This window comes from Typopeltis vanoorti, chromosome 7 (genome assembly GCF_054136105.1).
Source record: "Typopeltis vanoorti isolate ZY-2024b chromosome 7, IOZ_Tvanoo_1.0, whole genome shotgun sequence".
Taxonomy (NCBI): domain Eukaryota; kingdom Metazoa; phylum Arthropoda; class Arachnida; order Uropygi; family Thelyphonidae; genus Typopeltis; species Typopeltis vanoorti.
In genome coordinates, this window is record NC_143555.1 from 76,990,316 (window position 1) to 77,011,734 (window position 21,419).

At 35.5% G+C, this 21,419-nt stretch overlaps 1 protein-coding gene across 2 annotated transcripts in view; it reads right to left on the reverse strand.

The window, feature by feature from the left end:
- Positions 1-3,336: 3,336 nt before the first annotated feature.
- LOC150104795 (TBC1 domain family member 1-like) overlaps positions 3,337-21,419 on the reverse strand; it is a 533,214-nt gene continuing 515,131 nt past the window's right edge. For both annotated transcript variants that reach the window (XM_090395359.1, XM_090395357.1), the window contains 2 exons: positions 15,433-15,606; positions 3,337-4,715 (listed from right to left, as the gene is read on the reverse strand). In XM_090395359.1, coding sequence (XP_090251485.1) covers positions 4,290-4,715; positions 15,433-15,606 — 600 coding nt within the window. In that variant the 3' untranslated portion in view covers positions 3,337-4,289. The remainder of the gene's footprint in view (positions 4,716-15,432; positions 15,607-21,419) is intronic.

Sequence of the window (21,419 nt, forward strand, 5' to 3'; positions counted from 1 at the left end):
AAAAAGGTAGAAGTGCCTCAAGATGACAGGTGTACAGAGAGCAGTTCATTTGAGGCTGTTTGGTGTGAGATAGAGATCAACAAGGTGAAATATGTAATCAGTCGTTGTTATAATCCAAGGAGTATAAGGGAGAATGTAGATAGTATGTATTGGCAAATTAGCAGGATGAGTGAAGATTGAGTAATCGTTATGGGAGATTTTAACTTTGGAGACATAGATTGGGAGAAGGAATGGTCACAAAGAACAAAGGAAATGGAGTTTATACAGTTGTTAAGAGATAACTAACTACCTGAGACAGCATGTAATGGAAGGGACAAGAGATTCGAGAGTGTTAGATCTGGTCATAACATTGGAGAACATATCAATAAGTAATTTAGTTACACAGTCTCCACCTGGGGAAAGCGATCATGTGGTTTTCACCTGGGAGATTATAAGATGTGCTGAATATTCTGTTAAGAAGGGGTATATGTGGAATTACAAGGCTGGTGATTATGACAAGCTGAGAAGTCAGCTTTCAGGAGTGCTATGGCATGAGAATTTGAAAGGGAGAGATGTTGATGGTGCGTGGGAGATTGTCAAGGAGTATTTAAAGAAGCTGTATCAGACTGTATTCCCAGAATCAGAAGGAGAAATCAAGTAGGGGTAAAATGGATGAATATTATTAAGCAGGAGTTGCATATAAAGAAAAGGTTGTGGAGGAAGTATAAAGAAATAGGAGATGAGCATTTCTATGAGCAGTACAAGGTACAGGCAAAGAGAGTAACCTGTATGGTAAGGAAAGCCAAAGCTAATTATGAGAGGAAGCTAGCTGATGAATCCAAAAGAAACCCTAAGGAGTTCTTCCGCTATGTAGCAAGTAAAAGGAAGAATAACCATGGAAAGATTACTTTAAAAAGTGTTGATGGTAGGGAAATTACAGAAGCAAATCAAATAGTTTAGTTGCTTAGTGATCATTTTGCAAAAGGTGTACCATCTTGGTTGTGATATTGCAGTGTGAAATGTGTCATTGACCGATGAGAGTCTAGAGATAGATGAAATAGAGGTGCTTAATATATTACAGAACCTTAATGCTAACACTGCCATTAGGTTAGATGGCATATCAGCCCATGTGTTACGAGAATGTGCAAGAGAATTAGCACCTCCTCTAAACAAGCTGTTTAATTTAAGCCTCAGTTCTGGTAAAGTACCAATAGAGTGGAAAGAGGGGAAAATAATTCCACTGCATAAGGGAGGCTCCAAGACAGAAGTTGCAAATTATAGACCAATCAATATATCTGGAGTGGTGGTGGTTAAGGTTTCGGAGAAATTGGTAAAAATTAGAATTCAGCACTGGGTGGACAGCAATATGATACTTTATAAGGGGCAACATGGTTTTGTGAAGGTAAGTAATCAAGTTGCCTCAGTAACTTGATTACTTTCTATAATAAAGTAACAGTGGAGCTGGATAAAGGAAATCCTTACTCAGTGATACTGCTGGACTTTGCAAAGGCATTTGGCAGGATTCCACATGGAACTCTGTTGCATAAATTGGAACAAATGGATATGGATTCGAGGCTGGTGATTTGGATTAAAGGATGGCTGGTGAATAGATATCGAAGAGTGGTTTATGGAGGAGCTGAGTCCAGGAGAAGTGCAGGTGACTAGTGGTGTACCTCAGGGCTCAGCGCTTGGTCCTCTATTGTTTAATTGTACATCAATGATATTGGGGATACTTTGAGAGGAAATATCCACTTGTTTGCTGACGATGCAAAATTAGGAAGAGTGATAGTCAATTCAGATAATGTAGATATCTTGCAGGATGACTTAAATAGGCTGACTGTATGGACCAAAGTAAATGGCTGTCAATTTAACATAGTTAAGTGTAAGGTGATGCACTTCTGGAGGGCGAGATCACATGCTGTTTATTATATTGATGGAACTGAACTGCAAGAAGTTGACGAGCCAAGGGACTTGGGAGTTATTGTGGACAGAGAACTTAAGTTTAAAGGGCATATTGCAAAGATTGCCAAACACATCACTTCAAATTACACGGCTGTTGAAGAACACACGAAGTTACTGTTCCACTTCATAAGGCATTAATGACCGCATTTGGACTATTGGGCACAGATCTGGTCACCTGGATTTCTTGGTGAGGAAGAAATGGTGGAGAGGATTCAGAGTTAAGTTACAAAGATTGTTGCAGGTCTGTGGGATGTTCCCTACGAGGATAGATTGAAGATCTGTGGGCTCCAAAAACTAGCTGATAGACGTAGGAGAGGAGATATGATAGAGGCATATAAATTATTAAAGGGATTTTATAGGATTGATACTGATGACATTTTCAAGACAAGTGCAGGAAGGGAGAGAACGAGGGGCCATCCCTAGAGATCATGTAAGAGTGTGGTTAACAAAGATGTTAGGACTAGATTTTTTGCTTGGAGGGTTGTGAATGGATGGAATGTGTTGCCAGAGGTGGTTGCGAATGCTTTGTCTGTGAATGAATTCAAGGAGAAGTATGACAGGTATTGTGTAAATAACAGTTAGTGTTTCAATGTAGGGTCTCCCGTGATGAGTCTTTTCACTCCACGGAGACATTATTATAATAATAATAATATCCAATCATGTGGAATTTTTTTACTCTTCAATGTGCAAATATTTGCATAAGAAAATATTGTAGTTATTTATACATTCAATAGCAATCTAAAAAAAAAAAATTAAACTTGAATTTTTCAAAAGTTTAATATGATAAAAATTATAATGATAAAATCAAAATGATAAAATGAGATTTAATGCATAATCACCTGGAAGATTTCAGCACTTATTAGTTTCACACAAAATATTCAGGTTTCAATTTTTTTTTTAAATTAATCTTTTCTAAATTTCTGGAGAAATTATGATTTCGTGCACAAAATTTATTCTATTTCAAAAATAAAATAATAAAGAGAATTTTTAAAATCAATTTAAAACAGTCCTCATGCCTAATAAATAAACCTTCAGTAATAAACACAGCAATGTATTTAAACTGCACAAATTACTAAAATATGTTTTAGTAACCTGTGTGCATATTAATTGTGTGTGTTTACTCAAATATATTTCAGGTTTTTCTTCAGTTTATAAATTCATTATCTAATGAATTTCCTAAGCCAAACAAGACACCAAAAAGTAACATGAATATACATGTTTCATAATAACATTTTTCCAATTAAATAATGTGATCATTTCTTTTCCTCCTAATGTTTTTACATTTCATAGTTCTTTTTAATTTCAAAAACTTTTATTGAGGCACTTAAATCACTTTTAATCTCTAATTAAGCATGAAACATGCTGGTGAACAGTAACATAGAATAATACTCATGATTATGTTCTATATAACCTGGAATTTTTATTCAAAACAATTGTGTTAATATATTTTGCCCCTGAACGACAAAAAATATTTAACAATACAGCTGTTAGGAAATAGAGTGCCATACAGGAGATAAAATAATTAATCAAAGGTGTTTAATAGAACCAAAACAGGTAATAATGATAAATCCTGACCAGGTAAGGATTAGGAGATATTATTAAGATGGTTACAGAAAATAGCTTCCCAAAACCCTGAACCATGCATACAATCATTAATGACTGTATGTCACTTTCCAGATTTTAAGAGTTATTAAATTTTAATCATATTATAATATATTATCATAAGCATTATTTAAAATTAGTCATTTAATTTTAATCATAGTATTATCAGTGTTATTTTAAATCAGTCATAAATATCAAAACATAACACAGTCATCCCTTTACTCAACATAAAGAAAGTATAATTTAAGCTCTTTCTTACTGAAGGTCTCCCTCATTGAAAATTCATGGCATGTAACATCAAAGATATATATATATATATATATATATATATATATACACCTCAGCAAAAAAAAAATACTGGTAATAAAGTAACATCCAACGTGTTATATGCACATGTATATGCCAGCAAGCAACACACTTCAGAAGGAAAAAAAGCTTCCCTTGCTTGAGGAAGTAGGCTATATACATCATATGACTAAGCAAATAATTCCAAACTGGTTATTAATTGAGCAATGTGCATTTCAAATGTCGTTCTTGATATCATTAATATTTCACAAAAAAGAGACCTTGTGGCCATGATACTGCTATTAAAACACAATGTAGTTTATTTTATATTAAGATCTATGCCTGTCCAACTAATATAAATGAACTTTTTCTAAAAAAAAAAATGGAAATAATGTTATAACATTATCAGCAACTACTTGAACAATAATTTGAATTAATATGAATATATTTTACACCAATGATCACAAACTGCTTCCAGCATCTGTACTATGTATGCTACAACTGCTATCACTGCTGCCAGTTCTCTGCAGAACTGGACTACAAAAAACTGAATTGTTATTTTCTATCTCACTTTCTTTTCTAAAATCATACTGTTGCTGTTTAAAATCTTTCACAAGGTCAATTAGAGCAGCAGCTTCTTCACTCTCTCCCCCTGATAAAGCACTGATGACAGCAAGAGATGGTGTTCTCCGTCCTTCTGAAGAACACAGATCAGATTCAATATGAATCACTTCAAATTTCTCCAGTTTCTTCCTCATCACTTGAACACTGTACATTAAAGCATCACGTTCTTCTACTAGACAATGTACTCTTGCCTCTAAGCGCTTTATAGTACTTTGATATGATGCTACCTGTGATTCAAGCTTTTGAACTGTTGAACAAGCCACCTGAGAAATGAGTATAATTAAATACATTACTTGACTATTTAATATTCACTATTTAATATGACTACACAAATTTCAATGATTTTCAAAAATTTTCAAACTGAAAAGTTAATTGTTTGTTACTGATTTAGTATGAAAGAAAATTATAATCTAAAATGTTTGTAATACGTTATATATCACAAATTTTAATCCTGGAAAACATAGCAAAAGATGAAACTAGGTAGGTAAACTGTACAGATGACTGCAGGTTTTTTTTTTTTTTTTTTAAAGGATGATCTCAAAAGAGTAGAAGAGTGAAAAGGAGGGATTCAAAACCATAATGTGGGCAAACACATCTACGGCCTTTAAAACATATTAATGTACTACTGCACACTTAATGTAAGCAGTTAAGCAATATAGTGTGATTACCTGGTTGACCAAGTGGTCAGCGTATCTGCTCTGGTGGTGGTGGGTGGTAGATGCCATTGGTGTAAATGATGATGATGGTAGTTGCAGTTCGTTGTAGCTGGTGGATTGAGTGGTGGAGAAGGAGAGTTGTAAGGTCCCTCCCTTGATGTCTTTGGACTCCTTGCAGGTGTCACATAATAACAGTAATAATAATAATAGTAATAATAGATTAAATTTGATTTACACAAAATTTGTGAAATTTAAGTTGGAGTCTGCCTGTGTTTTCCCTGAAATCACTTCCTATATCTATTATTCCTATACACATTAAACAGCAGTGGACCAAGTACAGAACCCTATGTACACCACGCTGGTTACTTGCCTTCACTTGGATTCAGTCCCAATACTACCATATCTGTCCATCAGCCACACACTCTTATCCAAATCAACTTCATATCCACATACTTTTGCTCCAATTTATGCAACAGAGTTCCAGATAGTATCCTGTCAAATGTCTTGGTATAGTACAAAATATCACTGCTATCCATTTCCTTCAGCCAATTCAGTTGTCATTTTATCATAAAAAAGTAAGCAAATTACTAAGACAAGACTTACACTTCATAAAGCAATGTTTCCACTTACAGAGTATTATATTCCCATCCATCCAGTTCTTAATTATTTTACAAACTTCTCCAATACCTTAACCACCAAAATCACTCCTGAGATACTGACTATCTATTGTCTTTGAGGCCTGTTTTATGCAGTGGGACTATTTTGTCCTCTTTCCCTTAAGCACGTCCCAGAACTGAGGCTTAAAATAACTAATAACTGCTCTCCACCTCTCTCTTTACTTTTTCCATAACCTTTTTTTTCATCTACGGTTCCTGTTTGTTTTCATTAATCATCCACTTTACAAAATTTGTTTTAACTTTTTCGCTTGAGGAATACAGTTTGCCATTGCCAATGATTGTTCTTCCATCAAGAACTGCCCCCAAACTGATTTCAAAGATTATTATAGTCATCTTGATTATTTATATCAAGAAAAGAGGAATTATAAATTTCTTTCTTCTGGATTCATCTGCATGTCTATTCAGCATCCAAATCAAGACTACATAGTCACTCTCACCAATGGGAAACAAGACTGCCATCACGGAAAAAATGATATCCTCTGATGCAAAGGTCAAAATCTCTTGATCTTCGTGTTCCCTGTATTATATGCTGCCAGAGACATATATTGCACAATAATTCCAGAAATTCCATTTCCTTACTACTGTATCTGTTTCCTCTGCACAATTCATACTACTATAGTGAAAATCTCCTATAGTGATCACTCACTTTTCACTCTTCAAACTTATCAGAAACATTTATTGCTTATCATTAATTATGTTCCCTAGACTATACAAACATCCAACTAAATATCTTGTCCTGCCCACCTCTATCTCATCCCATACACTCTCAAACCTATTAGTGTCAATTTCTTCCAAATTCTATGGTATGAGAGGACACAACCTATCACTTATCATAAGTAACACTCTGCCACCCCATTTGCCCTTCCTATCCTACCAAAATATGCTATACCCGTCTACTTTTAATACTGTCTGGACATTTTCTGTCAACCACGTTTCACTGATTCCAATAATCTTATGACAGGTTGAGGCTATATTACTGCTACCATTGATAGCCTTAGCATTTCTACACTTATTATTCCCTCCAAAATCCACTTGACTCTGCAATATACCATACATTCTCCCATCTCCCTAATGACTATCCCCACAGGAGGACACTGCTGCTGCCAACCACCCTGGTAACTCTAGTTTCCCTGAAACCATCTCTCCAGATGCTTATACTCCTCCATGTTAAAATACAGTCCATCTTTTGCATACAGTCAACTCTTTTTCTATCCTCAAATGCACTCCAAACATCACAGACCTCTCTGTCGACAGAACATTGCTAACATGTCATTCATTACTGTTGCTCTCCTCCTCAATTCTGCATTATCATATCTGGGCAACATACTCATGATTTTCCCTCTCACTATTCTGCTGCACAGTTCTTAACAATCTTAAATCTCTTGCCACCTAATTCATGCTACTTCTCGGATCATTTGCACCAACCATCACTTATCTCATCCACATTCTCATTTTGCTTAATGTCATAGATACACTCTCTATTGTTCCTCCAGACAAGCACTCCTCTAACTTATTCTGCACACCATAAATCAATGAATCTCCATACATTACTTCCTTCACAGATCCATTCATTCTTTGCTCATCTGCATCCCTCATCCCCTCTCCTCCAACATTTTACCCTCCTTGCTCTCTCACTTATTGTGTGCCTTCCTCTCGTCTCTATCCCTTGCTTCTGTACTCTCTCGACTTTCTCTTCTTCTCTCATTTCCAAAACTTATCTCACATTTCTTGTTCGTCTCACATCAGTCAGCCTTTCAGATCTTCTAATCTCTCCCCTCACATAAATCAGCTCATTTCTCCTACCTTCCACTTCCTTTATCTCATCATCTCCTTCTCAAAGCATCCTACTCTAACTTGAGATTCAGTGACACCATCTTTCAGATCTTTCATATCTCCAGTCACACTACCTAATGTCAAGTCCATTACCACATCATGCTCATCCTCCCCCATGATCATGCTACGCTAAAATCTCTCCCATCAAGCACTCATTTCCATTGTACACTATCACCACCACTGAAATCTTAGATAGTAGTACTGAAACCTTTTAGTTCTTCCCACTACCTACATTTCATGCCAATATGCAAACCTCCCATTCCTCCCCATCTCTTACCTCACATTTTTAAATGATGACAGGAAGTGTACATGACACAGACTACAAAATCTTGTATAATACTTTGCAAAATGTGATCATTAAATGGTGAAAGGCTGAATGAAAACGAACAAGTAAACAGGGGTACAGTAGACACTTCCTGTCATTATTTAAAAATGTGAGGTAAGAGATGGGGAGGAATGGGAGGTTTGCATATTTGCATAAAATGTAGGTAGTGGGAAGAACTGAATGGTTTCAGTACTACTATCTCAGGTTTCAGTGGTGGTAATAGTGTGCTATGGAAATGAGTGCTTGCTGGGAGAGATTTTAGAGTAGCATGATCAGGGGGAGGATGAGCATGATGTGTACATGACACAGGCACAGGCTGCAAAATCTTGTATAATACTTTGCAAAATGTAATCGTTAAATGGTGAAAGGCTGAATGAAAATGAACAAGTAAACAGGGGTACAGTAGACACCATAAGTGGTAGAAGAAAACAGTACAATACACAAAGCAACATATTGGAGAAGTACTTCAAAAGTAAAAACTTACAAATGAAAACACACCTCACTCAATCACAACCAAAAAATCTACTCAAAAGTTATAATAAACTAATAATTAATATGAAAAATTATCTTCTTTTTTTTTTGTGCAGAACACCAAACTCTTTGTCCTCTATCAGTGAATTCAAATATGTTAAGCCTTAACACATTTGTTACTTGTCTTGTGCCTATGATTTTCAGTATGCTTACAACCCTCCTGGCCTAGATGTAAATTAGCTTAAAGTTTTGAGTTGAAGACAGAATTAATTAAAAGTGGAATAACATAATTCTAGAATTTTCATTAGTATGATGATTTCTTATGATATAAATTGAATCACCACAACTGCCAACGGTTTTGTGATTCAAGGCAGGAAATACAACTACAGTGGTAGGTATTAGCATATGGATGGAGAGGAGGGAGAAAAAGTGTACAAAGCTTTGAAACAGTTGTTACTCATTTAATAGAGTGAGCATTACTCTACAAAAGTGAGTATACAATAACACTTAAATCCATACATCCACTTAAGTTCTCACCATTATCCCTTCAAAAAATTTGCTGTGATTAACATATTAACAAAAACAGACCTAATTATAATGACCTAGTTCTTGTCTCTGAATGTCAGACAATAAAAACACATTTACTAGGCAATAGTTGCTACATTAACTGGTGATGCCCAGCTGTTTTCATCAGGGATCAGGACAAACAGTGAAAAGTCAGCTACTGGAATAAATTCGCACTCAACATCAACAAAGATAGGCATCATACCAAAGTGAGAAGTTTCAATAGTAAAGAAGAGTAGAACTGGCAAAAGAATTAGAAAAGTACCATGTTGATAACTGATACTGCACAAACAAAGAAGACAAAAACAGGTAAGATTCTTTTAAATAAATAACAAAGACAAGATGTTATATTCAGGCAATAATGATTAAGGAAAACAATGAGTATCTATAGTATTCAAAAATAAACATGAGGATAATCCTGAATGGGAGGCAGTATCAAGGCTAGCATCAAAATGGAGAATTGGATAATGAGAAGTATTTGTACTTATGGTCCCACAGAAGGTTCTACTAAGGTCCGAAAGAGGGTTCTATTGTAAAAACTCTATGTAGCTTAAAAATACCAAAGCACTCTACATCGATTTTTAGGTCAAGTCTCATGAGAACTGTAAATAACCTTGTTTGTTTTTATGTATATTTTGCTAAATATTAATGTAGTTAACCCTACGGGAAGTGATGTATTTACTGTTTTAACGTCAAAAACAAAGGAAATGTTTTGCCATCAGAACTTTGTATATAGCTACATGTAAGAGCACAAGAAAGTTGTTTACAGTTATGTATATGAGAAAGCTGTTTGTGAGCTCTGCACAAAACACCTTTAAAGTTAGTATCTAAGAGTGCCGCTGGGTTCAGACAAGTTTCTGCTGACCGGTAAGAAAAAAAAAGGGAGTGCTCGGAGGAGAACAAAGAGCAGGTTGAACTTAAAAGAAGATGAAAGAGTCATGCCGAATTCTTCAGGATTTACAACCCTCAGTGCAAGGTCTGGAGAACGGGAAAATAAAAAGGGGCCTGAGACAAGCATAAGGGGGCTTCCAGTCATTAGCAGAGGAGAGGCAGTCAGAACCACAACAGAGGACAGTCGGAACCACAACAGAGGACAGTCGGAACCAGAGCAGTGGCGGCAGAGAAAGAGGAGAGGCAAGGCCCCAGTTAGTAAGCAGGACAGTCCAGATCCAGTTGCCGAGAGAGGAGTGTCCAGGTCCAGTTGCTGACAGAGGAGAGCCAAGAGAGCAAGACAAAGCGCTGTTACCAAAGAAAGCCAGAGCCAGTCGGCAGCAGTTAGAGACGCAAGTTTCCCGAAGTAGGATCAAGAGGAGAATTTGCCCGTATGCTAAAACCTCTTGCATGTGCTATTTGAGTACCGCAAATTGCAGTCCAAAAGCCCGCCAATATCCTGACATGATATCGGTGAAGCAAGACACTCCTGAAGGAAGCCTAAAACTCCAGATGAAAGAAATGCCAGAAAGACTTTAGTGTAACTCTTGACTGAATGTGCGACACAGCCTTTGTAAGTTCCATACTTTTGTACAATTCCTCTTATAATACATTATAGATGGACTATTAAGAATTAGTTTAACAGTAATAAGAAGTGTCCATAAGAGAGTCAATTGGCATGTTAGAAGTTGATATCAAATTTGTAAAAATAACTTAACAGAGTTAGCTAACCTCTTTGCGAGTAAACTAGAAGTCTAGTAAGTTGAATTTATAAGCAGAGAGTAAAAAAGTTTTTGAGTTAAAGAGATTATTTAGTGTTGAAGAAAAAAGGATCTAATTTATGCTAAAGATTTTATAGATGGATAGAGAAAGCAATCTCCCTATTGTTTAATTCGTGTATATTTCATATTAATGTAAATAAAATGTGTTTTAATTATCTGTTAAAAGAGTGCTTGTGAGCAGGAAACAACTAAGGCATTAAAAGTGCAGTTCAATTACTTAAGAACCACGACTGTTTATGTAAACTTTGTTGAAAGAATTTACGCTAGTAAGAGAGAGATCTACCAGACATTTTATTGAGTCTTATGCCAAATATCGATATATTGGATGGCACAGTCTTACAAATAAATTTTCCAGTGTTCATAGGCATATGACTAGTAAATACAGAAGGTGGATAAACATAGTATGCAGCAGAATAAGTAAGGAAGGTTACGAGAGAAAAAGCACACACTGCTAATTAGTAAAATAAGAATAAAAGAAGTTATTACAATAATGCAGCAGACAGCAAATATTGTTACACTATTAAGAAAAAACTCTATGGAAGAATTTTTGTGGGTTATCAGAGAAGGCAGCTATGCAGAGTAAAAGAAAATGCTGGTCTTTGGAAATTTGAACAGCAGAGTAGGAAATGAATTTGTTAAAACTTATATGTTGTTAGACACACACACACACCAAAGAATTTCACAGTTATTCATAACACAGGAAGGGGCTGAAGAGAATAATTTTATTCCACTATTTTTATACCAATCAGCTTATCAGATCATAATTGCTATATAATTGCTATTGCTACAGGTGCAGATATATCCTCACTTGGGTGATGAGTTAAGTAGACGAGCGATGATAATGAATGATATGATTGCAAGAATGTGTAAAAAAAGAGGTCTGGAATTTGTTGATGTCTGGAGTGTGTTTGAAGGCAAAAGACAGCTGTATGCAAGAGATGGGTTGCATCTGAACATGGAAGGTCATAATTGAAGAAGTTACTGTTTTCTGAAAAGCTGAAGTAATTGGGCATGGAAACTAAAATTGATAAGGTTGGGTGTAAGAGGAAGAAACTTAAGCAGTGATTGTATAATTGTTGATCCTTATTCGCAGAATAATTTGAAGAATAAAGTGGATAAAAATCAGCATGGGACTACTGAAATTAGTAGAATGTATATCAGTTCTAAAGCTGGTACAAGAACTAAAGGGAATCTGCAATTTTTGTATATTTATGCAAGCAGTGGCGGTCAGTACATAAGCACTGCAACACTGCAGCACCCCCCCAAGGAAAAGATGAAAACATTAAATTTTTTGTGTTTATAAATAATAACAATGCTTACAACATTATATAAATGCAATACAACATGTTCAAGGTTATAGCTTATATTTCGACATTGATTGAATAGTTAATAATTGGAATACGAAACAAATGCACTGCGATCTAACGCCAATATTCGTTTGCACTTGTCATTGTACGTTCCATCATTAGATCCATCATAAGATACGCTGTCCAAACTATCGTTTGGGCAGCGTATCTTATTCTTGAGCGCATTATTTCTGTGAGATACGAAACATTTATTATTGGTGCGTGTTCATGGCAAACTATTTTTTGTAAATATTATTTCATTTTGTTAAAATAACATATCACTGTTTATTTATTATAGATACAAGGCTGAATTATGATGAGTATCACTGTTGAAAATATGAAAAGAATTATATTTTTTCAATTATCGTTACACAAAACAAATGCACTGAGATCTAACACCGATATTCGTTTGCGTTTGTCATTGCTATTGATATGAAACTTTTATTATTGGTGTTTGTTCGTAGTGAGGATAAAATATTTTTAATAAAGCAGTTTTTAATATGTAAATTTATTTATTAATAAATTAGTTACTGATTAGGGAAAAAAAGTTTTTTTTTTTTTTTTTTTTTGTATATGTAGCACCCCCACTTAAAATTTTCACTGGCCATCACTGAATGCAAGAAACATTCGAAATAAGAGGGAAGAATTTTGGCATTAGGCAGTGCAATCTCACCAAAAGTTGTAGGCATTAGTGAAACTTGGCTGTCAGCAGAAGATGTGGTCACTGGAACTGAATATGATGGGTACAGTATTTTCAAGGAGGATAGAGAAGACAGAATGGGGGGGGGGGGCGTTACTGTTGATGATAGCTGATGAGTTGCAGCCAAAGAAAGTAGATATCAAGATGATATACATGTGAATATAGTTCATTTGATATTTTCATCAGATAGTTCATTTGAGATGGTCTGGTGTGAAATAGTGACCAACGCAACCAATTTTCAGTTGGTTGCTGCTATAGGCCAGGTTGTACAGGGGGGGGGGTGATATTGAATTCATGCATCAGCAAATTAGTGCAGGTTTAGTGATTATTGTGGAGGATTTTAATTATGGTGATATCAACTGGAAGGAGGAAATATCACGTGGCAAAAAGGAAATGGAATTCATACATCTTCTACGAGATAATTACTTGAAACAGCACATAACTGAAGGGACATGTGGTGTGAGAGTGTTGGACTTGGTCATTGGTTCAGAGGACATATGCATAAGTAAGGTGTCCTTGTTACCTCCAATTGGTGGAGGCAACGAGGACACCTTACTTCATGTAGTATTGACTTGGGAGGTTGCAAAATTTGTGGATTTCTCTCTTAAGAAGGGGTATATACTGAACTACAGGTTAGGCAATTATAACAAGCTTCAGAGTGAGCTTCCAGCCGTCCCATGGCAAAACATATTGCAGGGGGAAAGATGTCAGCAGTGCATGGGATAAAATCAGCAGGTATCTGAGGATGGCAATATCTGATTATGTCCCCATAGTCAGGAAGACAAACAAGGTAGGCATTAGATGGATGAGTAGTAGTAATATCAAGCTTGATCCACAAAAAAAGAAAATGTTATGGAGATTTTACAAGGAGAAAGGTGATCAGTACACCCATGAGCAGTATAAGGCTCAAGCTAGGAAGGTTACCAGCATAGTAAGAAAAGCTAAATCAGATTATAAGAAGACCTTAGCCAAGGAGATCAAGAATAATCCCAAACAGTTCTTCCGCTTTGTGGCAAGTAAAAGCAAGAATGACTTTGGAAGGTTCAATATTCGACCAGAAATGCTCAAGTATGGAGTTATAAAAGTCTTACAGTGGCTGCACTGCACAGTTCTGAAGGCCTGGACAAAGAGACGAATTCCAGACGATTGGAATAGAGCCCTTAGTACCCATATACAAAAAAGGGAAATAAAACTGAATGTGAGAATTACAGAGGTATTTCTCTACTGAGTGTCCCTAGTGAGTCAAAACACACTGTCACTCTTGGCACTATAACTCGGCTTCTAATGAAAAATGTCATAAACAGTTGATGCATGATTGAATTTGTGGAAGGGAAGCTTGGTGAAGAACAAGATGGATTCAGGCCAAATAGAAGCTCTGTCAGGTTCAGATTTTCACTTTATGACAAATAGCTGAAAAATCATGGGAATATAACAGATCTGGAAAAGGTATATGATAAGGTGCCAAGAGAGAAGCTATTCAAAGTGTTACAGTTGTATGGTGCCAATGAGGCATTATATCAAGCAATACTTAGTCTTTATTAAAGTTGTAAATCAGCAGTTAGAATTGAAGGAATTACAGGAAGATGATTTAATGTTAAATCTGGTGTCAGACAAGGATGTACATTATTCCCATCTGTTATTCATTATCTATATGGATCACATTATGAAGGAAAGTGGAATTAAATCTGATATCAAAATTGGACATGTTAATGTCTGCTCTTTGCTTTATACAGACGATATTACACTTCTAAATAAATATGGTATAAGTATGCAAGATTCCCTGACTAAATTGAATAACTGTTGTAACAGATATGGTATGAAGGTCGGCAATAACAAGAAGGCAAAAGCATTGTAAATGGAGAATCTATAGAACAAGTAAAACATTTCAGCTACTTAGACACAATTTTTAATGAAGATGGTAAATTAAATATACAAATAGACAACAGAATCAACAAAGCTGGTATGGTAGGAAGTCAACTGAATAAATGTATATGAAATAAGAGAGAAATTAGTGAAAACACTAAATTAGCTGTATACAAAACAGTGTTCAAACCAATTTTAATTTATGGATCTGAAAACTGGGTTAGAAATAACCCAGCTAGTGACCACAGATATGAGAGTCCTGAGAAAGATCAGGTGCATGAACATATGGTATCGATGGCAACATCATATTAAAAAGGCGGATATTAGGAAAGAACTTGAGATTGTTAGCATCATATCAAAGACCATATCAAATGAGATCAGCAGGGCTAATCTCATTTGATATGGTCAATAAACAGAATATGAGAGGAAAGATTAGCAAAACAAGTGTTCTCTGTCAGGAAAAAGACCCAGAGGAAGATCAAGATATAGGTGGATTGATACAGTAAAAAGTGCCTTAGAAGAGAGAGAAATATAAGATCTGATGATGTTGGAGTCTTGACAGGTAATGGATACAATTTTCCTACTGATTTGTAGGAAAATTGTAGATAGCAAGTTAGTAATGATGTAAGTTTTTCATGTAGTACTATCATATCCTGTACACACCTTGAGGGTACGTCAGGAATTTGATGATGATGATCATCATCATCATCATTTTATAGATTCTGTACTATAGAATAGCAGAGATCTCTTAGAGGAAATGTGATTTAAAAAGAAAACAATAGTACATTTTCTACATTTCATGATATATATATATAATTTTCTAAGGTATTTACCTGGTGTTGTTCTTGTAATTCCCTATTTTCATGTTTAAGTTTTTGATTTGCTTCCTCCAATTTTCTCACATTTGAAAGTTCTTCTGTCAGAGGCCTGTAAAGCATCCCGTCTCGAAGTACATCATATTCTAATTCATAAATATAGAGTTGTTCACTAAAGTCAAGAGAAAAGACCTAAAAGAAAATGAAACATTATTAAATTAATTTAAACAATAAACTATTTACTAATAACATAAGAGAATTAAATGAGATGTGTAACTTATTTAAAAAGATAATATTTTATGAAAGAAATTCAATGAATAGGGAGATATGTAGAGTGATAATGTGTTTACAAGAAGGAAAGGAAAAAAAATACAATTCTCATATCCTTGTTAATCTAATTATATTCTTATAAAATTTCTAATGAATGACTGCATGTTTCCCCATCCCCCCCCCCAAATATTTAATATTTGGGGGGATGGGGATATTTAATATTACCAAAATCATTTTGGTAATAATAATAATTCTATAAAACCACTTTGGTAAGTTACATTTCTATCACACTTTCTTTCCTGCTTATCAATCAAATTTTTAACCCCCAAATCTTCAATCCATCCAAGGAGTTCCACAATTGTTTCACCATCTTGATCACTCACCTCTGAATTCTCTGTACCACTTCCTAACAAGCAACCCAAGTGATCCAGTATACACATACAGCAGGGGACTGTTATGAATAAGAGCAAAATAAGATGGGTAGCAGGCAAAAATAACTGAAAGGCAGAATGAATGCTAAGAGATCTTCTTCTAGCTTTACAACTCTTTATAAGTTTCAGTTTGCAAGAATGCTAAGAGATATGAGAGAAATATCAGAGATGGTACAAAATTTGTTTCAGATTTTCATTTCATTTCAACACTTAGATGGCTGTTCTCTAAAAATGAATTCAACTTTTACTATAGGGATCAAAGAATAATTTGAGTGGAAGGTAGAACTTTTCTGTGGTTTGTTAGAAAAATTAAGTTCTTCTGGTTACTTCAGCACTGTGGAGAGGATAGCTGTTAAATCTCAGTCCTGCACATCTCTGAGCAGACATACTCAAAGTTAGTGGTGGTATTGATCTTACGTAGAGCAGGGGATACTAAGTATCTGGATACTACTGACTAACTACTGAAGCATGAACCCGAACCTCAAATCTCCTGTTTATTAAATCTTTAAAATCTGCATTTTAAGTGCAGTCTATCAAATTGATTTTATCTCCTTTGAGAACTAAAAAACTTGATATCTTGAAAAGCTGAGATACAAGTAGAAAATTTGACCTGATAACACAACAGAAAATTGGATATCAAAATTCCTTCTAGGGGCCACCAATAAACATAAGCACATTTCAGAGAGAATAGAGCAAGAACATGCCTTGCTCTATTCTCTCTAAAATACTTGGAAAATGTGATTCAATCATGTTTTCCCACTGCAGTTTGTTCTATAACTGAAGTTACAGAAATCTCCAAATACCACTGGCTCACTAAGAGTCAAAAAATAACATTAATAATAATCAAGAATTTTAGACCAACTCAGTTTGAAAAATGGTATGCTAAAAATAATAGTATGCTCTGACTTCTATTATTGATATGGAAGAGACTCAGCCATTCTATTTACTAGTTTGAACAGGCATTAAAACACATATCCATATACATAATAGTGAATAGACTTTGGTTGTAAGGTCTGAAAATGAATTAAGTAAAGAAAAGTATACCATACCTCAGGTAGAGAGCACAAGAAATTACTAGAAATTTGGCAATCCCCCTGATAGTAACACCAAAAATGACTCATATTTAACTGGATATACATACTTAGAAAAACTTATTATGACATGTATGATGAAATAGAAGAAATGAGTGGAAGGAGGGTAATTATTATGGGTGATTTCAACTATGATAACATTGATTGGAAGGAGGAGAGGACACATGGGAGGAAGGAATTGGATTTTATGCGATTATTAAGGGATAACTATCTGCAACAGCATGTAATGGAAAATACTAGGAGTCAGAGAGAGAGAGTGCTTGAGCTAGTAATTGCATCTGAGAATTTGGCTGTAACAAATATGACCACGTTGCCACCAATTGGTGAGAGTGATCATAGGGTCTTGACTTAAGAGGTAGCTAAAGATGTGGAATTTACAATTAAGATAGGGTATATGTGGAATTATCGGGCTGGTAAGTATGACAAGCATAGGAGTTTGATTGGTTCAGTGCCATGGCATGTAAAACTGCAAGGGCTTAGATGTTGATAGTGCATGGGAAGCAGTAAGGAAGTGTTTGCATGAGGCAATGGCTGACTGTATATCTAGAGTCCAAATAATAAATCAAGTTAAATTGATGAATAACACCATTAAGCTTGAGCTGCAAAAAAAAGGACAACTATGGAGGGAATTTAAGGAGAAAGGTGACCGGCAGGCACATGAATGGTATAAAGCACAGGCCAGAAGGGTAAGAGTGTGGTAAGAAAAGAAAAAACGGATTATGAAAGAACATTAGCCATGCAGGCTAAAGAGAATCCCAAACAGTTTTTTCGATATGTTGCAAGTAAAAGAAAAAATGCATATGTCAGAATGATTTTAAAGAATGCTGATGGTAGGAAGGTAACCGAATCAGTTGATATAGTTGAATTACTGAGCGAGCACTTTGCAAGAATATATCATCCAGGTGGTGACACTGCAAGAATGAATGAACCAATAGATTATACGGGAATTGTGGTGAATGAAGTGGAGGTGAGTAGTCTATTACAAAACCTCAATGTCAATACATCTGTGGGATTGGATGGTATACCAGCTCGTGTCGTAAGTGAAGCGGCTAAAGAATTGTCAGTGCCCTCAACCATTTTGTTTAATTTGCATCTCAGGTCTGGGTTAGTCCCAAGGGGGTGGAAAGAGGGAAAAATAGTTCCACTGCATAAAGGAGGTTCCAAGACTGCTGTTGGAAATTACCGATCGATTAGCATATCAGGAATCGTTATCAAGGTCTTGGAGAAATTAGTCAAGAGAAAAATACAGGATTGGATAGATGAAAAATGAAATACTGTATGGGGGACAGCATGGTTTTGTGAAGTGTAGATCATGCCTCAGTAACTTGCTCACGTTTTATAACATAGTCACGGCTGAACTGGATAAGGGTAATGGGTTTACAGTGATTCTACTGGACCTTGCTAAGGCCTTTGACAGGATACCACATGGAATTCTAATCAGTAAACTGCAGCATATGGGAATGGATATAGGGTTGGTTAGATGGATAAGAGGGTGGTTGATGGAGAGATATCAGAAAGTGGTTTATTCAGGAGTAGAGTCCAAAAGATGGCTTGTGACTATTGGTGTGCCACAGGGTTCTGTTCTTGGACCACTACTTTTCAATTTGTTCATTAACGATATACGAAAGGATCTGAGAGGAGGTGTTCACTTGTTTGCTGATGATGCAAAGTTGGGTAGAGCAATAGTGAAAGCACAGGATGTCAAAATTTTGCAAGATGATTTGGATACTTTGGAGGACTGGGCTAAGGAAAATGAATGTCGATTTAATGTGGCAAAGTGTAAGGTTATGCATTTTGGGGTGAAAAGATTAGCAGCAGTATATCACAATGGTGTAACCATACTCCAGGAGATTGACGAGGCCAGGGATTTGGGAGTGTTCGTGGATAGGGAGTTGAAGGTTAGGGGGCACATCGCAAAAGTGGCTAAATCAGCTCATCAAATCACTTGGTTGCTGAAAAATACTTTAACAAGCAAAGACAAACAAGTTATTGCTTCTGTATCGAGCCTTGATAAGACCCCATCTAAGCTACTGTGCCCAGATATGGGCGCGAGGGTTTCTTCTTGATGGGGAGGAGGTGGAGAGGATCCAGAGACGAGTGACCAAGATGATAGCAGGTCTATGGAATGAACCTTATGAGAACAGGTTGAAGATTTGTGGGTTGCAAAAATTGGTTGATAGGTGGAAAATGGGTGATATGATTGAGACATTCAAATTACTGAAGGGTTTCTATAAGATTAATTCAGAAGATATTTTTGAGACCACTGGTGGTGGGAGGACTAGGGCCCATACATGGAAGCTGGGCAAGAATGTGGTTAGCAAGGGTGTCAGAGCTAGGTTTTTTACTTGGAGAGGGGTGAATGAATGGAATAAGCTTCCAGAGTCTGTTTTGGGTGCTATGACTGTGAATGAGTTCAAGGCGAGGTATGACAGATAATGTGTGAATGTCGAATAGTTGTTCTTGACATGATATTAGGGCCTCCCTCGATGAGTCTGTCGACTCCTTGGAGTTGCCCGAAATAATAATAATAATAATAATAATAATAATAATAATAATAATAATAATAATAATAATGTAGTGAGACCACTGCTTCTAAAGAGCTTCCTTCCATATCAACAAAAAGAAGTGGTTTCCTCCTTTCCTTTGTATCAGGTTACAAAAAAAATAATAAAAATAACGATAAAAAAAAAGCAGACAAACTGAGAGAAATATGTAGTCTCATAATATGTGAAATGGACTAGTCAGCTAGGAAAAACACCGAAATGAACTATAATATTCTCAAGAACAGTGCACTGTCTGCAAAAAAGAAAGTAAAGACACAATTCATGTCTTAAATAGTAGAAAATGTCTCTCTGCACAAATCCTTGAGCTACTCTAGAAAAGAAGCCTGCTGAAGAATACAAAACACAATATTTTGCACTATCTAAAATCTGCAAGTAAAAGGAAGAACATGCACAACCATAAATAATACACGTCAAAAGAAAGTTGAAAGGGAACTAAGACTAAAACAACAATAATTCATTTTGGGACAGACACGACATTTAAACGACAAACATAAAATGGAAGTGGTATTTCAGATTCTACAACAATCTGTAGTCACTGAAACAAAAAAATTACAGCCCTAATTCTCAACGTATCCATATTACACCAAACTCTTTACAAGGAATGAAGAAGACATTCTAACAAAAACATTCCATACAAAAATTCAATAGATATTTACTTTATACCTAAGGAAAATCCTGGAAATAAATAAAAAAATAAAAAATGACAGAATAAAAAAGGGCCACAGAATAAGCTATATTTAAAAGGACTTTCAATTTTTCAGGAAATGACAACGTATACTAAAATATTAATTAAAAAACTTTAACCAATACCTTCCAATATTTTGGCAATGTTACATTGCTATCTTATGGGAACATAAAATATGATATGTGCATGCAGGCACTAACAACGAGTAAATGAGGATTTATCTACAAGAGTTATATTTAAAAGGACTTTTCAAAACTAGATTACATATACAACAAATCCCAACTCAATATCAGCAGAGATCGATATTAGCACCATCAACATAAAAAGCATCAATGGAAAAGAAATGGAACTGGCCAAAGAACTGGATAAGTACCAAATCAATGATATAGGTATTACTGAAAAACAGGCAAGAACTTTCTAAGCAACAAATACAAGATTTTATATTCAGGCAATAATGATCAGGTAAAAGAAGAAGTAGCAGCAGCTTTAGTATTCAACACTAAATATGAGAATAATCTTCTTGAATGATGTAGAATCATCACTCTACAATTTCAAGTAAAGTGATGAAGGCAAATATCAGGATGGCAAACAGTACAAGAGTCTTATTTGTGCTTATGGTCTAACAGAAGATTCTTCCAACGAAAAAATGGAAGATTTTTTTTGAGGCATTAGAGAAGGTAGCTGACACAATGAAAAAGGAAAATTTGGTCCTGTTCTTCGACCCTGCTGTTTAACTTATTTATAAATAACGTATCACGTGGGATGACTAGGGATATTCAGCTGTTTGCTGACAATAAAAAACAATTGGGTAGAATTATAAGTACTACTGCTGATGTTAATTCTCTTCAGGAAGATTTGAATAGACTTTTGACTTGGACAAAGGAGTGGGGTTGTAGTAGTGTTGCATTTTGGAGCGAAGAAATATATGGTTGTGTGCTATACTTATAGTGCTGTACTGCAGGAA